Consider the following 15,625-nt stretch of genomic DNA (forward strand, 5'->3'; position numbering starts at 1 on the left):
ACAGTGTTTGAAGATCTCGCGCATCCTAGTATTTCACAGGGATATTAGAATAATATTTCACTTATAATATAACAATCTTTATCAGTGTCACAAATAGGCTTACATTAACACTGCAGTGAAGTTACTGTGAAAATCCCCTAGTCGCCACATTCCAGTGCCTGTTCAGGTACACAGAGGGAGAATTCAGAATGTCCAATTCACCTTGCAGCACGTCTTTCAGGACTTGTGGGAGGAAACCGGAGCACCCAGAGGAAACCCACGCAGACCAGGGGAGAAGTGCAGACTGCATGGACAGTGACCCAAGCTCGGAATCGAACCTGGGTCACTGGTGCTGTGAAGCAACAATGCTAACCACTGTGTTACCGTGCCACCCACTTAATTCATTCGTGGGATTTGGGCCTCATTAGCAAGGCAGATATTTACTGCTATCTCTAATGGTCCATGATTCAAAAACGTTGCAAGGATAGCTCCAGTACATAGAACATACATTCGGCCCGTCTAGTCTTTACTGACCCATTTAAGCCCTCACATCCACCCTATCCCTGTAACCCAATAACCCCTTTCGACACTAAGAGCAATTTAGCATGGCCAATCCAACTAACCTGCACAACTTTGGACTGTGGGAGGAAACCGGAGCACCCAGAGGAAACCCACACAGGCACGGGGAGAGCGTGCAGACTCCACACAGTCACCCAGTGGGGAATCAAACCTGGGACCCTGGCACTGTGAAGCCACAGTGTTATTCACTTGTGCTCCCGTGCTGCCCACACGATAGTTACAGACCAGTCAATTCAACATCAACGGTAGGCAAGATGCTAGAAAAAATGATTTGGGATGGCGTTAGAGTTGGAAAAATGTGGGTTGAATTGGAAGAGCAGCATGGATTTCTAAAGGAGAAATATTTTATCTAACTTGCTGGAGTTCTTTGGGTAGGTTGGAGAAAAGATTGACGAGGACAATATTGGCTGAATGCTAGGGAGCAGAGAGTAACGGTCAATGGATATTTTTCAGGATGGATGAAGGTTTGTAGTCGTGTTCCCCAGGGGTCGGTATTGGGGCCCATGCATTTCCTGATCTATGTTATTGATCTAGACGGGGGAAGTTAGGCTATTTTCTGTGGGAGAGACTTGTTAGGGATGGAAATGATGTATGTACTATGTTTATGTTTGGATTGGGTTTCTTTTCTGTTATTGTAATTATTATAAAATTTCAAATTCCTTAATAAAATGTTTTTTTTAAAATCTAGATCTTGGTGTGTGGAGGACAATTTCAAGTTTGTGGATGACATAAAACTTGGAAGGGTTGTAGATTGAGGACAGTGTAGAACTTCAAAAGGACAGGCGGGCGGAGTGGGGGCGGGGTGGGCGGAGTGGGGGCGGGGTGGGCGGAGTGGGGGCAGGGCGGGTGGGCGGAGTGGGGGCAGGGCGGGGGAGTGGGGGCAGGGCGGGCGGCGGGTTGGGCGGAGTGGGGGCGGGTTGGGCGGAGTGGGGGCGGGTTGGGCGGAGTGGGGGCAGGGCGGGGGAGTGGGGGCAGGGGGATGGAGTGGGGGCAGGGCGGGCGGCGGGTTGGGCAGAGTGGGGGCGGGGTGGGCGGAGTGGGGGCGGGGGGGGCGGAGTGGGGGCGGGGTGGGCGGAGTGGGGGCGGGGTGGGTGGGGAGTGGGGGCAGGGCGGGTGGAGTGGGGGCAGGGCGGGCGGGCGGAGTGGGGGCAGGTTGAGCGGAGTGGGGGCGGGGTGGGCGGAGTGGGGGCGGGGTGGGCGGAGTGGGGGCGGGGTGGGCGGAGTGGGGGCGGGTTGGGCGGAGTGGGGGCGGGTTGGGTGGCCGATGAAGTTCAATGTGGAGAAGTGTGAGGTGGTGCATTTTGGTGGAAGAACGTGGAGAGACCGTTTAAAATAAGGGGTAAAATTCTAAATGCGGTGCAGGGGTAGAGGGACCTGGGTGGCAGGACAGGTGGAGAGAGCTGTTAATAAAGCAGAGAGTATTCTGGGATTTATTAATAGGAGCACAGAGTACAGGAGCAAGGAGGTTATACTGAACTATACAGACACTAATTAGATCTCAGCTGGAATATTGGGAACAGCTCTGGGAGCCACACTATAGGAAGGATGTGAACACATTGGAGAGAGTGGGGAAGAGGTTCACAAGAATGGTTCCAGGAATGGGAATCTTCAGTGATGAGGACAGATTGGAGAGGTTGGGACTGTTCTCCTTGGAGAGAAGGCGGCTGAGAGGAGGTTTGATAGAAATGGGGGGGCTGGTTTAGCACATGGCTAAATCACTGGCTTTGAAAGCAGACCAAGGCAGGCCAGCAGCACGGTTCAATTCCCGTACCGGCCTCCCCGAACAGGCGCCGGAATGTGGCGACTAGGGGCTTTTCACAGTAACTTAATTTGAAACCTACTTGTGACAATAAGTAATTTCTTCTTCGAAATATTCGAAACAATGAGGGGGCTGGACAGAGTTGACGGGGAGAAACTGTTCCCACTTGTAAAAGGATCAAGAACGAGAGGGCACAGATTTGAAATGATTTGCAAAAGAAGCAAATGTGATGTGAGAAAAACCATTTCCCACAGCGAGTGGTTTGTGTCTGGAATGCATGGCCTGGAGATGTGGTGGGGAAAGGTTCTATCAAGGCATGAGATGATTTTCTATTCAAACACTGTGCAGGGGTCACGGGGAATGGCACAGAGTCACTGCTCGTTTGGAGAGCCAGTACTGACACGATGGGCCAAATGGCTTTCTGCACTGTCACAATTCTGTGATTCAGTAATAGAACTGACTAGTTTGATTGTGCTATTTTAGGAAAGCGAAAGCCATGTCTAAGCTTTCTGAACCCTAGTAATGTCGCTGGAAAGAGACCATACACCCATTCTGTAATGAACAAGTTCTGCAGATATTTCTCACACTCGAGTGTTCACAGTGCTGGTTAGTGGTTTGTTCAAACGATCATCTCGTACATCCACATTCTTTCAAAGCCATAAAGTTAGCTATTCAAGTTCTGAACATCCAGCGGCCCCTTTAGGTTTGGTTGCAATCGACCCTGGGCATGAAGATAGACCATCTGACAGACTGCTCCCATCAGAGTTTTAGAGATTGGAGCAGTTGTGAAATCACGACTGGCCATCGATAAACCCTCTGGGGGTGTGGAGAATTGGTACATCTATTCCTCTTTTTCTCCTGACACATTCCCAATTAATCATTCCTGGGATACAAAGAAAATTACAGCACAGGAACAGGCCCTTCGGCCCTCCCAGCCTGCGCCGATCCAGATCCTTTATCTAAACCTGTCTCCTATTTTCCAAGGTCTACTTCCCTCTGTTCCCCGCCCGTTCATATACCTGTCCAGGTGCGTCTTAAATGATGCTATCGTACCCGCCTCTACCACCTCCGCTGGTAAAGCGTTCCAGGCACCCACCACCCTCTGCGTAAAAAACTTTCCACGCACATCTCCCTTAAACTTTTCACCTCTCACCTTGAAATTGTGACCCCTTGTAACTGACACCCCCACTCTTGGAAAAAGCTTGTTGCTATCCACCCTGTCCATACCTCTCATAATTTTGTAGACCTCAATCAGGTCCCCCCTCAACCTCCGTCTTTCCAACGAAAACAATCCTAATCTACTCAACCTTTCTTCATAGCTAGCACCCTCCATACCAGGCAACATCCTGGTGAACCTCCTTTGCACCCTCTCCAAGGCATCCACATCCTTCTGGTAATGTGGATAGTTGGAAATCATCAGACTTGCTGACGAAAGAGAAAGTATTCTGATGTTTCAAATTAACGTGCCATTCGGCCCGCATTCACCATTCGGCCTGCATTGCTATCCTTAGGGCAGAAGCTATGCTTGTGGAGTCGGTCCAACTTTCTTCAGCGAATCCATTTGAGCAGCTTAATGATGCAAAGTGTTGTACCTTTTAGTTTTAAGAATCCCACTGATGTTATAGGTTGGGTTACCTTAAATTGATCATCCTAAATAGAGCAGGTTTGCCAAATGCCAAGATGACATTTAACTCTTCAATGTGTTCTCTAGTTTAATTGTTCATCTCCCAAGGTCTGTCAAGAACATAAGAACTAGGAGTAGGAAATGAAGCTGTTGGAGCCCACTCTGCCTTTCAATAGGATCATGGTGAGATCCTGGCCTCAACCCCTTTCCTGCCTCTTCCCCTTTCCTGCCTCTTCCCCTTTCCTGCCTCTTCCCCTTTCCTGCCTCTTCCCCTTTCCTGCCTCTTCCCCTTTCCTGCCTCTTCCCCGTAACCCTTGGACCTATTGCTAATTAAAAATTTGCCTACTCACATTTCCTCAATGTCCCGGCATCCACTGTACTCTTGAGGTAATGAATCCACAGATTCACAACCCTTTCAGAGAAATAATTTCTCCTCATCTGTTTTAAATCTATTGCCCCTTATCCTAAACCTATGACTTCAGGGCAGCATGGTGGCACAGTGGTTAGCATTGGTGCCACACGGCGCCGATGACCCAGGCTCGATTCCGGCTGTCCTTGTGGAGTTTGCGTATCTCCCCGTGTTTGCATGGGTTTTGCCCGCACAACCCAAAGATGTGCAGGGTAGGTGGATTGGCCACGCTAAATTGCCCCTTAATTGGAAAAAAATTGGGTACCCCAAATTTATTTTAAAAAAAAGAAAACTATGACCTCTCGTTCCAGATTACCCCACAAGAGGAAGCATCCGCTCTACATGTACTTTGTTAGTACCTTTTATCATCCTGTATGCCTCAATTTGATCTCCCCTCATTCTTCTAAACTCTGGAGAGTATAGGCCTAAACTGTTCAATCTCTTTTCATAAGGCAAATCCCTCATCTCTGGAATCAACCTAGTGAACCTCCTCTGAACTGCTAATGCAACTACATCCCTCCTCAAATTAGAAAACCAAAACTGTAGACAGTATTCCAGGTGTGGTCTCAGATATTATTATCTTGTACAGTTGCAGCAAAGCTCACTCTGCCAGTTATTGCACAACCCATTTAGCAAGAAATGTTGGAAACAACTTATATTTAGATATGCAAAAAAAAATCATCTATTTGTAATCTCTGAATGCCATCTCAATTACAGTCTTGCCTCATTTTCTTGATTCCTTGAATTAGAAGCTTTCACACTTCTTGCTCTGCAGAAGAAATTAACTTTATCCAATTTCTACCCTATATTTGTCATTCCGATTAGACAGTTCTCAGACCGTACTTTGGTAAAGTTCATTTTCATTTCTCTCCAGAACGGATATAGCCGCATGCTTCCTCTCTAGGGATACCCATTTGTTTTTGCTAGCTGTAGAGCTTGTCATTTTTGGCAAAGATATTGATTGTTGGGCAGCCATTTGTTTCCCTTGAAAACAAAACCATTATTAAACGCTTTTATTCTCAGCAGTGGATGACTGCAGTTTTGCTCTCCTCTGAGGAAGGATGTTCTTGCTCTCGAGGAAGTGCAGCGAAGGTTTACCAGACTGATTCCAGGGATGGCCGGACTGTCATATGAGGAGAGATTGACTAGGTTTGGATTGTTCTCGCTGGAGTTCAGAAGAATGAGGGGGGATCTCATAGAGACTTATAACATTTTAACGGGACTAGACAGGGTAGATGCAGGGAAGATGTTACCAATGATGAGTGTGTCCAGAACCAGGGGTCACAGCCTGAGGATTCAGGATAAACCATTTCGGACAGAGATAAAGAGACATTTCTTCACAAAGAGTGGTGAGCCTGTGGAATTCATTACCACAGGAAGTAGTTGATGCTAAAACATTGAATATATTCAAGAGGCAGCTGGATATAGCACTTGGGGAGAATGGGTCAAAGGCTATGGGGAGAAAGCAGGATTAGGTTATTGAGTTGGATGATCAGCCATGATCGTGATGAATGGCGTAGCAGGCTCGAAGGGCCAAAAGGCCTCCTCTTGCTCCTATCTTCTATGTATCTATGTATGTATCCTGATCAAGCACAAGTAAGAAACACATGATACTTTTACAGTAGCCACTTTGGTTTAGTCAGCAAATTGTTTCTCTATGATTCTTTGCTAAGTGGCTACTGTTTCAGAAAAAAGAGTCTGTATTTTGAGGCAATATTCTACATACAGTGCAGAAGGAGGCCATTCAGCCCATCGAGTCTGCACCAACCCACTTAAGCCCTCACTTCTACCCTATCCCCGTAATCCAATAACCCCTCCTAACCTTTTGGGTTACTAAGGGCAATTTAGCATAGCCAATCCACCTAACCTGCATGTCTCTGGACTGTGGGAGGAAACCGGAGCACCCGGAGGAAGCCCACGCAGACACGGGGAGAACGTGCAGACTCCGCACAGACAGTGACCCAGCGGGGAATCGAAGCTGGGACTCTTGCGTTGTGAAGCCACAGTGCTAGTTCTATGTTCTATCCACTTGTGGTACTATGCTGCTCACTATTGACTCCGATATGGACAATGCGACCTCAAACTTAAGTCTGAATTCTCTGATTTTTACATACTACTTATTAAATTCATGCCAGTGATGATTTGAAGATAAAGGTGGCTAAGATATTCTTTCCATGCGATATTATTTCTGTATTGTTGGAAAAAGAGGCATGCTGTCATCTTTTATTCGTCAGGATAGATTGCAAGATTACCAACAATTTAGGGAACAACTATTTGTACTGCATGAGAAGAGAGTGCTGATTTTTAAATACATTTAGAGTAGCCAATTATTTTTTCCAATTAAGGGGCAATTTAGTGTGGCCAATCCACCTACCCTGCACATCTTTGGGTTGTGGGGGCAAAACACATGCAGACAAGGGCAGAATGTGCAAACTCCACACGGACAGTTACCCAGCGCCGGGATCGAACCTGGGACCTCGGGGTTGAGGCAGCAGTGCTAACCACTGTGTCACCGTGCTGCCCAAGACTGTGCTGATTGGTTGGAAAGAGGACTGCTGAAGGTAGAAACATCCAGAAGAATGCAGCAGGGAACAGTTAATTGCCAAGGTTTTGTTTGAATTCAACCAGGCAGGTCGACTCTGGTATGTTTATTGCCTTGGGGAATGAACCAGGCAATGGTTGAACTCAAGCTTTGGTATAGTTGTAGAAGGTGGAGTGCATGGACTTGCTCTTCTGACTGCAAAGGGCAATCCTATGTGTGACTATAATTCGCATCTAGAATGCATAACTGGGCCACGCTGAGGGTGGCATGCGACGTGGTGGTTAGCGCTGGGACGGGGGCGCTGGGACGGGGGCGCTGGGCCAGGGGCGCTGGGACGGGGGCGCTGGGACGGGGGCGCTGGGACTGGGGCGCTGGGACGGGGGCGCTGGGACGGGGGCGCTGGGACTGGGGCGCTGGGCCAGGGGCGCTGGGCCAGGGGCGCTGGGACTGGGGCGCTGGGACTGGGGCGCTGGGACTGGGGCGCTGGGACTGGGGCGCTGGGACTGGGACTGGGGCGCTGGGACTGGGGCGCTGGGACTGGGACTGGGGCGCTGGGACTGGGACTGGGGCGCTGGGACTGGGGCGCTGGGACTGGGGCGCTGGGACTGGGGCGCTGGGACTGGGGCGCTGGGACTGGGACTGGGGCGCTGGGACTGGGGCGCTGGGACTGGGACTGGGGCGCTGGGACTGGGGCGCTGGGACTGGGACTGGGGCGCTGGGACTGGGACTGGGGCGCTGGGACTGGGGCGCTGGGACTGGGACTGGGGCGCTGGGACTGGGACTGGGGCGCTGGGACTGGGACTGGGGCGCTGGGACTGGGACTGGGGCGCTGGGACTGGGACTGGGGCGCTGGGACTGGGGCGCTGGGACTGGGACTGGGGCGCTGGGACTGGGACTGGGGCGCTGGGACTGGGACTGGGGCGCTGGGACTGGGACTGGGGCGCTGGGACTGGGACTGGGGCGCTGGGACTGGGACTGGGGCGCTGGGACTGGGACTGGGACTGGGACTGGGACTGGGGCGCTGGGACTGGGGCGCTGGGACTGGGACTGGGGCGCTGGGACTGGGGCGCTGGGACTGGGACTGGGGCGCTGGGACTGGGACTGGGGCGCTGGGACTGGGACTGGGGCGCTGGGACTGGGACTGGGGCGCTGGGACTGGGACTGGGGCGCTGGGACTGGGACTGGGGCGCTGGGACTGGGACTGGGGCGCTGGGACTGGGGCGTTGGGACTGGGGCGCTGGGACTGGGACTGGGACTGGGGCGCTGGGACTGGGGCACTGAGGACCTGGGTTTGAATCCTGGCTCTGGGTCACTGTCCGTGTGGCGTTTGCACATTCTCCCCGTGTCTGTGTGGGTTTTACCCCCACAACCCAAAGATGTGCAGGTTAAGTGGATTGGCCATGCTAAATTGCCCCTTAATTGGAGAAAAAATAACTGGGTACTCTAAATTTATTTTAAAAATAATAAATGAATGAGCCACACTGCGAGCCCAAATTATCAGGATTGTTTGGCAAATGTTATCTAATCTCCGAATCACATCTAATGTTGTACGCTGTTTTGAGTTTTGCAAGCAGGGGTCACCTGGCTGACTGGGTACTCATTGTGCCTTTTTCAGCTAAACAAAAGTTCTGTTGACAGCCATTCCTTGTTCATTCTCTGTGCCAATTCTTAGACCAATCAGAGTTGACTTCATAGAATATCCCGGTGCAGGAGGAGGCCATTTGTCCCATTGTGTTTGTACCGGCTCTTCAAATGAGCATTGTGACATAGCGCCATTTCCCCATGGCCCATGCTCCTTGGTTCTATCCAAAAAATCATCTAGTGCACTCTGAATACCTCGCCTGAACCTACCTCCACCACTCTGAATACCTCGCCTGAACCTACCTCCACCAACCTCCACCACTCTGAATACCTCGCCTGAACCTACCTCCACCAACCTCCACCACTCTGAATACCTCGCCTTAACCTACCTCCACCAACCTCCACCACTCTGAATACCTCGCCTGAACCTACCTCCACCACTCTGAATACCTCGCCTGAACCTACCTCCACCACTCTGAATACCTCGCCTGAGCCTACCTCCACCAACCTCCACCACTCTGAATACCTCGCCTGAACCTACCTCCACCACTCTGAATACCTCGCCTGAACCTACCTCCACCAACCTCCACCACTCTGAATACCTCGCCTGAACCTACCTCCACCACTCTGAATACCTCGCCTGAACCTACCTCCACCACTCTGAATACCTCGCCTGAACCTACCTCCACCACTCTGAATACCTCGCCTGAACCTACCTCCACCACTCTGAATACCTCGCCTGAACCTACCTCCAGCACTGGCAAGTAGTGATTTCCAAACCCCAAGCACTTGCCGTGTGAAGTTTTTTTTCTCATCACATTTGCTTCAATGAAAAATCACTTTAAATCTGTTCCCTCTCATTCTTGATCCTTCTGCAGGTGGGGATATTTCCTCCCTATCTGCTCTGTCCAGCCACCTCATGATTTTGAAAATCTCTATCAAATCTTCTCTCCAAGGAGAACAGTCCCAGTCTCTCCAATCTACCCTCATCATTGAAGTTTCTCATCTCTGGAACCAATTCTTTTATTTCAAATTTAGAGTACTCAATTTTCTTTTCCAATTAAGGGGCAATTTAACATGGCCAGTCCCCCTATCCTGCGCATCTTTGCATTGTTGGGGTGAGACCCACCAGACACGGGGAGAATGTGCAAACTCCACACGGACAGTGACCTGGAGGCAGGATTGAATCCGGTCCTCGGTGCCATGAGCACGGGCCACTGTCCGTGTGGAGTTTGCACATTCTCCCCGTGTTTGCGTGGCTTTCGCCCGCACAGCCCAAAAGATGTGCAGGGTAGGTGGATTGTTGATGCTACTTTGTCCCTTAATTGGGGGGGAAAAAGAGTTTGATACTCTAAATTTATAATTTTATAAAGTAATCCATGCCAGCTCTTTAATAATAATAATCTTTATAAGTGTCACAAGTAAGCTTACAATAACACTGCAATGAAGATACTAATCAACCCACATTTTTACCTGTGACTAATTCTATCCTGAATAATTGTTTCTTGAAGCTTGCCTACCACTTATATTAAACTAACTGGCCTGTAATTGCTGGGGCTATCCTTACATCCTTTTTTGAACAACGGCGTAACATTTGCAATTCTCCAGTCCTCTGGCACCTCCCTGGAGTCGGGAGGAGACTGGAAGGTTATGGTCAGCGCCCCTGCCACTTCCATTTTCACTTCCTTCAATATCCTTGGATGCATTTTATCCAGCCCTATTGCCTTTTCAACATTCAGTGCTGATGGTCTATTCAACACTTTCTCCTTACCAATTCCTTCCGAGGGACCGAATTTCTTTGTCTTGACACCGTGGCTTGGTTTGAATTTGTGCAAAAGTTTGCTATGACAACGCCATGCCAGTCAGTGTCTACTTGAGAACCAATCGGCACACTCTTCTCATAGCATAAGTTTCCTTTACTGATGAGTAGCAAGATGAAAATCTTGGACAGCATGTCTCGTTTTTTTCAGCAGTCCTGTACAGACAACTAGTTATTTGAGTATATTTGAACGTTCCCATATTTCCTATCCTCCTCATTGGGAGAACATGGAGATTTTTAGACTTGTATTTTGCTTCATTTATTTTTTATTCATTTTTTGGACTAATTGCCCTTCCACTGAGAGATGACTCGGACGGCAGATTGGCTGACACTGAACCTGGTGGGTGTCTCTGATCAACAATAGTTTTGTGGTCATCATTAGACTCTTAATTCAGGATTTTTATTGGATTAAAATATTGGATTTGAGCTCAGATCCCTGGAGCATTACCCTGAGTCTTTGGATTACTTGTCCAGTGACCATACCACCATGCCCCCGCCTACCCACAACTTTCAACGTTTGCTCTCTCCTTGGGGTCTCATTCTAAAACCAGGTTTGGTTGCAATTTGACTGTGGAACAGTCATGAAAACATGAGGTGTTGTATAAATTCCTTTTTTCTATAGTGTGACTATTGTGAAAACATGAACTCCTTTAAAGATGCCTCCATTTACATGAGAGTTCAACTTCTATGTATATGTATCTAATTATGTCCGGTATGCTCAGGAAAACTGGGAAGAATAATTGTTTGGTAGCACAGTGGTTAGCACTGCTGCCTCACAGCGCCAGGGTGCCGGGTTCAATTCCAACCGTGGGTATCTTTTTGTGTGGAGTTTGCACGTTCTTCCCATGTCTGCGTGGGTTTCCTCCGGGTGCTCCGGTTTCCTCCCACAGTCTAAAGATGTGCAGGTTAGGTGGATTGGCCATGATAAATTGCCCTTAGTGACCAAATGTTAGGTGGGGTTACGGGGATAGTGCAGGGGATTGGGCCTAGTTGGGCTGCTCGTTCACAGGGTGGGTTCAGACTTGATGGGCCGAATGGCCGCCTCCTGTACTGGAGGGATTCTATGAACCATAATATATTCAATACTCTGAAAGTTGCTATTGATTACCAAAACCTTACAAACATTATATCTGATTCAATGAACGTCACACCTAGAATTGCCACCAAATTCAACTGACCTCATCCTTTCCTTTCCAGCTGCTTACTAAGATAGTTAATTTCAATTAAGGTGTGAAACATTGCTTTTAGCTGTATGCTAAAATTTCACTTAGTTATGACTTGAAAGACCAGCCTGTTTTAAACATTCGTCACTTAATTTAACTGAAACCTTCATCCATGCTTTTCCAGATGCTTACTAAGATAGTTACTTTCAGTGAAGGTGTGAGCCATTGTTTTTAGCTTCATACAAGAATCCTGTGTGTTTGCTGAGCCTGCTTGGGAGAAAGAATCTGCATTTTATAATCCTACTCTTTGCAGCTGCTATTAACCCTTCGTGGGATCTTTCCTTGTATCTTCTCATGTTTCTCTCAGACCAGATATTGCCAGACTTACTTGTTTCAAATGACACATGAACCCCCTCAGAACCTTAGCCGCTGCCGGTCTCTTACCCAACCTTGATCTAGACCGATCCAGTGTTGGGTCTAGAACCGTATTGAAGTCTCCCCCCACCCCCACCCATTATCAAACTACCTGCCTCCAGATCCGGGATCCGACTCAACATCCGCTTCATGAACCCTGCATCGTCCCAGTTTGGGGCATATACACATTCACCAGCACCACCCGGGCCCTCTGCAGCCTGCCACTCACCATCACATATCGACCCCCCTTTATCTGCCACAATACCGCCTCACATGCCCCCGCTTTCTCACCAGGATTGCAATCCCCCTGTATTTCGCATCCAGCCCTGTCCCACCCATCCCTTCCTCAGCCTGGTTTGATCCGCAATCTTCAGGTGTGTTTCTTGTAGCATTGTTACATCTGCCTTCAGCCCCTTTCAGTGCGAAAATACCCGGGCCCTCTTGACCGGCCCATTCAGGCCTCTCATGTTCCACGTGATCAGCTGGATCGGGGGGGGGCTACCCGCCCACCCCCCGCCGACTAGCCATCTCCTTTTTTAGGCCAGCCACGTGCCCGCGCCTCTCGCACTCTCCAGCCCCCCAGGCGGAGGCTCCCCGCCCCGACTCTCCCTCGTACCGACTCTCCCTCGTACCGTCAACTCCCCCTCAATCAGCACAACAGCAACCCAGTTCCCCCCCCCCCCAACCCACCCTTCCCCGGCCAAACAACTGCTTAACCCCCCCCCCCCCCCCCCCCCCCCCCCATTGCACTCCTGTAAGTCAGCTGACTCATGCTGACCCCGGCCGCTCCCGCCTCTGCCTCCGATCCCCTTTTGGATTTCCCATCCAGATCACCAGCCCTCCCCTCACCAAAGTGGGGTAGTGAAAGCCCCCCCCCCCCCCCCCCCCCCCCCCACCACCACCACCACCACCGCTTCAGGTACCGCCCCCACTATTTTGCGGGAAAAAGCCACGCTCCCTGCCAGGGCCGCCCCCGCCCCCTGTGGCCCAGTTCCTTTCAACTACAACCTCACCCCAGTCCCCGAGGGCCCCGGCCCACCCAGTCCCAAGAAAACGCGGGGAAAAAACCCCACCCAAACAAGCATTTCCCCCTCTCCTTCACCAACATCCCACACAACATACTGCAAACCATTAATTCAAGTCCAGCTTCCCGTTTTGGATGAAAGTCCATGCCTCATCTGGCGTATCAATATAGTGGTATCGGTCCTGGTATGTGACCCACAGTCTTGCCGGCTGTAACAGCCAGAACTTCACCCCCTTCCCATGGAGGACCGCCTATGCCCGGTTGAATCCTGCCCGCTTCTTGGCCAGCTCTGCTCTCCAGTCCTGATAAATACTGATCTCGGTATTCTCCCACCTGCTGCTCTGCTCCTTCTTCGCCCATCGCAGGACACACTCCCTGTTGGTGAGGCGGTGAAACCTCACCACCATCGCTCTCGGCGGTTCGTTCGCCCTCGGCCTCCTGGCCAGGACTCTGTGCACTCCATCCAGCTCCAGGGGCCTCGGGAAGGCCCCCGTGCCCATCAGCATACTCAGCATCGTGGTCACATACGCCCCAGCATCCGACCCCTCCACGCCTTCAGGGAGACCCAGAATCCGCAGGTTCTGCCTCCTCGACCTGTTCTCCGGGTCCTCCAGCTTCTCCTGCCATTTTTTGAGAAGCGCCTCGTGCGCTTCCACTCTAACCGCCAGGCCCAGGATCTCGTCCTCATTATCAGAGGCCTTCAGCTGTACCTCCTTGATCGCCGTCCCCTGCATCTTCTGGGTCTCCACCAACCTTTCAATCGACGCCTTCATAGGGGCCAACATCTCCGCCTTCAGCTTTTTAAAATCTCCTGCTTGTCCCCCCCCCCCCACGGGCAACTTGTTTTTTACCCTCCGTTCTCCTCTCTGCTCTAAAGCCACTTTTTTGACCACTCCGCTCCACTCCATACAGTGCTGTGGAACCCTCACTGCTACCTTCCCACACTGGGAATTGTCGAACAAATGCCGCTGGGGCTCCTTAAAAGGGCCCGAATGTCCATTACCGTCGGGAGCTGCCGATCGTGCGACCTACCCAGTCATAGCCGCAACCGGAAGCCTAAACACTCCATTCTTGAATGTTAGTTCAGTTTCAACAAGAAGTCCTTAAATTGATTAAAAACCAAGATGCTGAATGTAGTGAGCCGGTCAGGCAGCATTAGTGGGGGAGAGAGAAACCATTCAGTTGAGTTCCAATGAAATCCACCCTGAAATATTTGTGAATTGAACAGCTTTTAAGCAAATAGAGAGAGAGGAAAAGTGGACAGGAAAAGAATAAAAGGGAGAGGCATGTGCTCAGGTCCAACACCCTGGCCGTTACCTCCAGAGTCAGATTTCCTAACTTGAATGTTGCACTATGACATAACTTTCTCACTGGATCAGTCATATACATGAGAACAAGGTTCTTGAGCATTGTGCTGTGTACAGTACCAATATATTGAACATATTATGAAAATACTTCTCTCTTTATAGGACCGTCTTGAAGACAAGCAGATCGCAACCAGTTGTCAAATGTAAGTGGATGGAATAACAATGATTTCAACAAATACCCCTAGGTAGTAGCAATCATGATATGATTGAACTTTATATTTACTTTGTGGGAGAGAAGAGTGGGCCTCAGACTCTTATACTTAAGTAAGGACAGTTATGAGGTCTTGAAAGGTAGAGCTGATGAAAATGAACTGGTCAATTAGGTTAAGGGATGCAGTGACAGACATTTAAGGGAATATTTCAGAATACTCAGAATGGATACATTCCAACAAGAAAGATAAATTCGAAGGGGAGGACCCACCATCTGCGGTTAACTAAAAAAGTTAAAGATCATATCAAATGTACAGAAAAAGCAGATTGTGAAAAGGTGGGCAGCAGGTCAGAAGCTTGGACAGAACATAAAACACCGTAAAGAATGACGGAAAGATTCCTAGAGTCACAGAGGTTTACAACATGAAAACAGTCCCTTCGGCCCAACTTGTCCATGACACCCAGTTTTTAACCACTAAGCTAGTCCCAATTGCCCGCATTTGGCCAATGACTCTCCATACCCAGCTTTCCCATATAACTGTCTAAATGCTTTTTAAAAGACAAAATTGTACCCTCCTCCAGTACTGCCTGTGGCAGCTCGTTCCAGACACTTGCCACCCTCTGTGTGAAAATGACCCCTCTGGACCCTTTTGTAATAATAGCAAAGAACGGTACAGCACAGGAACAGGCCCTTCGGCCCTCCAACATGTACCTGCCTCGCACATTTCCTTTGCCCCACGAACCTTAAACCTATGCCCCTGGTGACTGACCCCTCCACCCTTGGAAAGAGTGCCTACCCATCCACTCTATCCATGCTACTCATAATCTTGTAGACCTCTATCAGGTCACCCCTGCCTTTCTAATGAAAACAGTCTGAGTCTATGCAGACTCTCCACATACCAACACCCTCCATACGAGGCAACATCCTGGTAAACCTCCTCTGCACCCTCTCCAAAGCCTCCACATCCTTTTGGTAGTGTGGCGACCAGAATTGTGCGCAATATGCCAAGTGCGGCCGTACAAAGGTTCCAAACAACTGTAGCATAACCTGCCAGTTTTATACTCGATGCCCCGGCCAATGAAGGCAAGCATTCCGTCTGCTTTCTTGACTACCTTGTCCACTTGTGTTGCCACTTCCAAAGATCTGTGCATCTGCACGCCCAGATCTCTCTGACTTTCTATATTCCTATGAGTTTTACGGTATATTTCCCCTCC

At 49.8% G+C, this 15,625-nt stretch overlaps 1 protein-coding gene across 7 annotated transcripts in view; it reads left to right on the plus strand.

Moving 5' to 3' along the window:
• The window catches only part of trpm7 (transient receptor potential cation channel, subfamily M, member 7), a 215,726-nt gene that overhangs the window by 150,508 nt on the left and 49,593 nt on the right, over nucleotides 1-15,625 (plus strand). For all 7 annotated transcript variants that reach the window (XR_005462557.1, XM_038813819.1, XM_038813820.1 and 4 more), the window contains one exon: nucleotides 14,363-14,403. Coding sequence is in view for 6 of the 7 variants with exons in the window: in XM_038813819.1 (XP_038669747.1) it covers nucleotides 14,363-14,403 (41 nt within the window). In the remaining variant the exon portion in view is untranslated. The remainder of the gene's footprint in view (nucleotides 1-14,362; nucleotides 14,404-15,625) is intronic.

This window comes from Scyliorhinus canicula, chromosome 12 (genome assembly GCF_902713615.1).
Source record: "Scyliorhinus canicula chromosome 12, sScyCan1.1, whole genome shotgun sequence".
Taxonomy (NCBI): domain Eukaryota; kingdom Metazoa; phylum Chordata; class Chondrichthyes; order Carcharhiniformes; family Scyliorhinidae; genus Scyliorhinus; species Scyliorhinus canicula.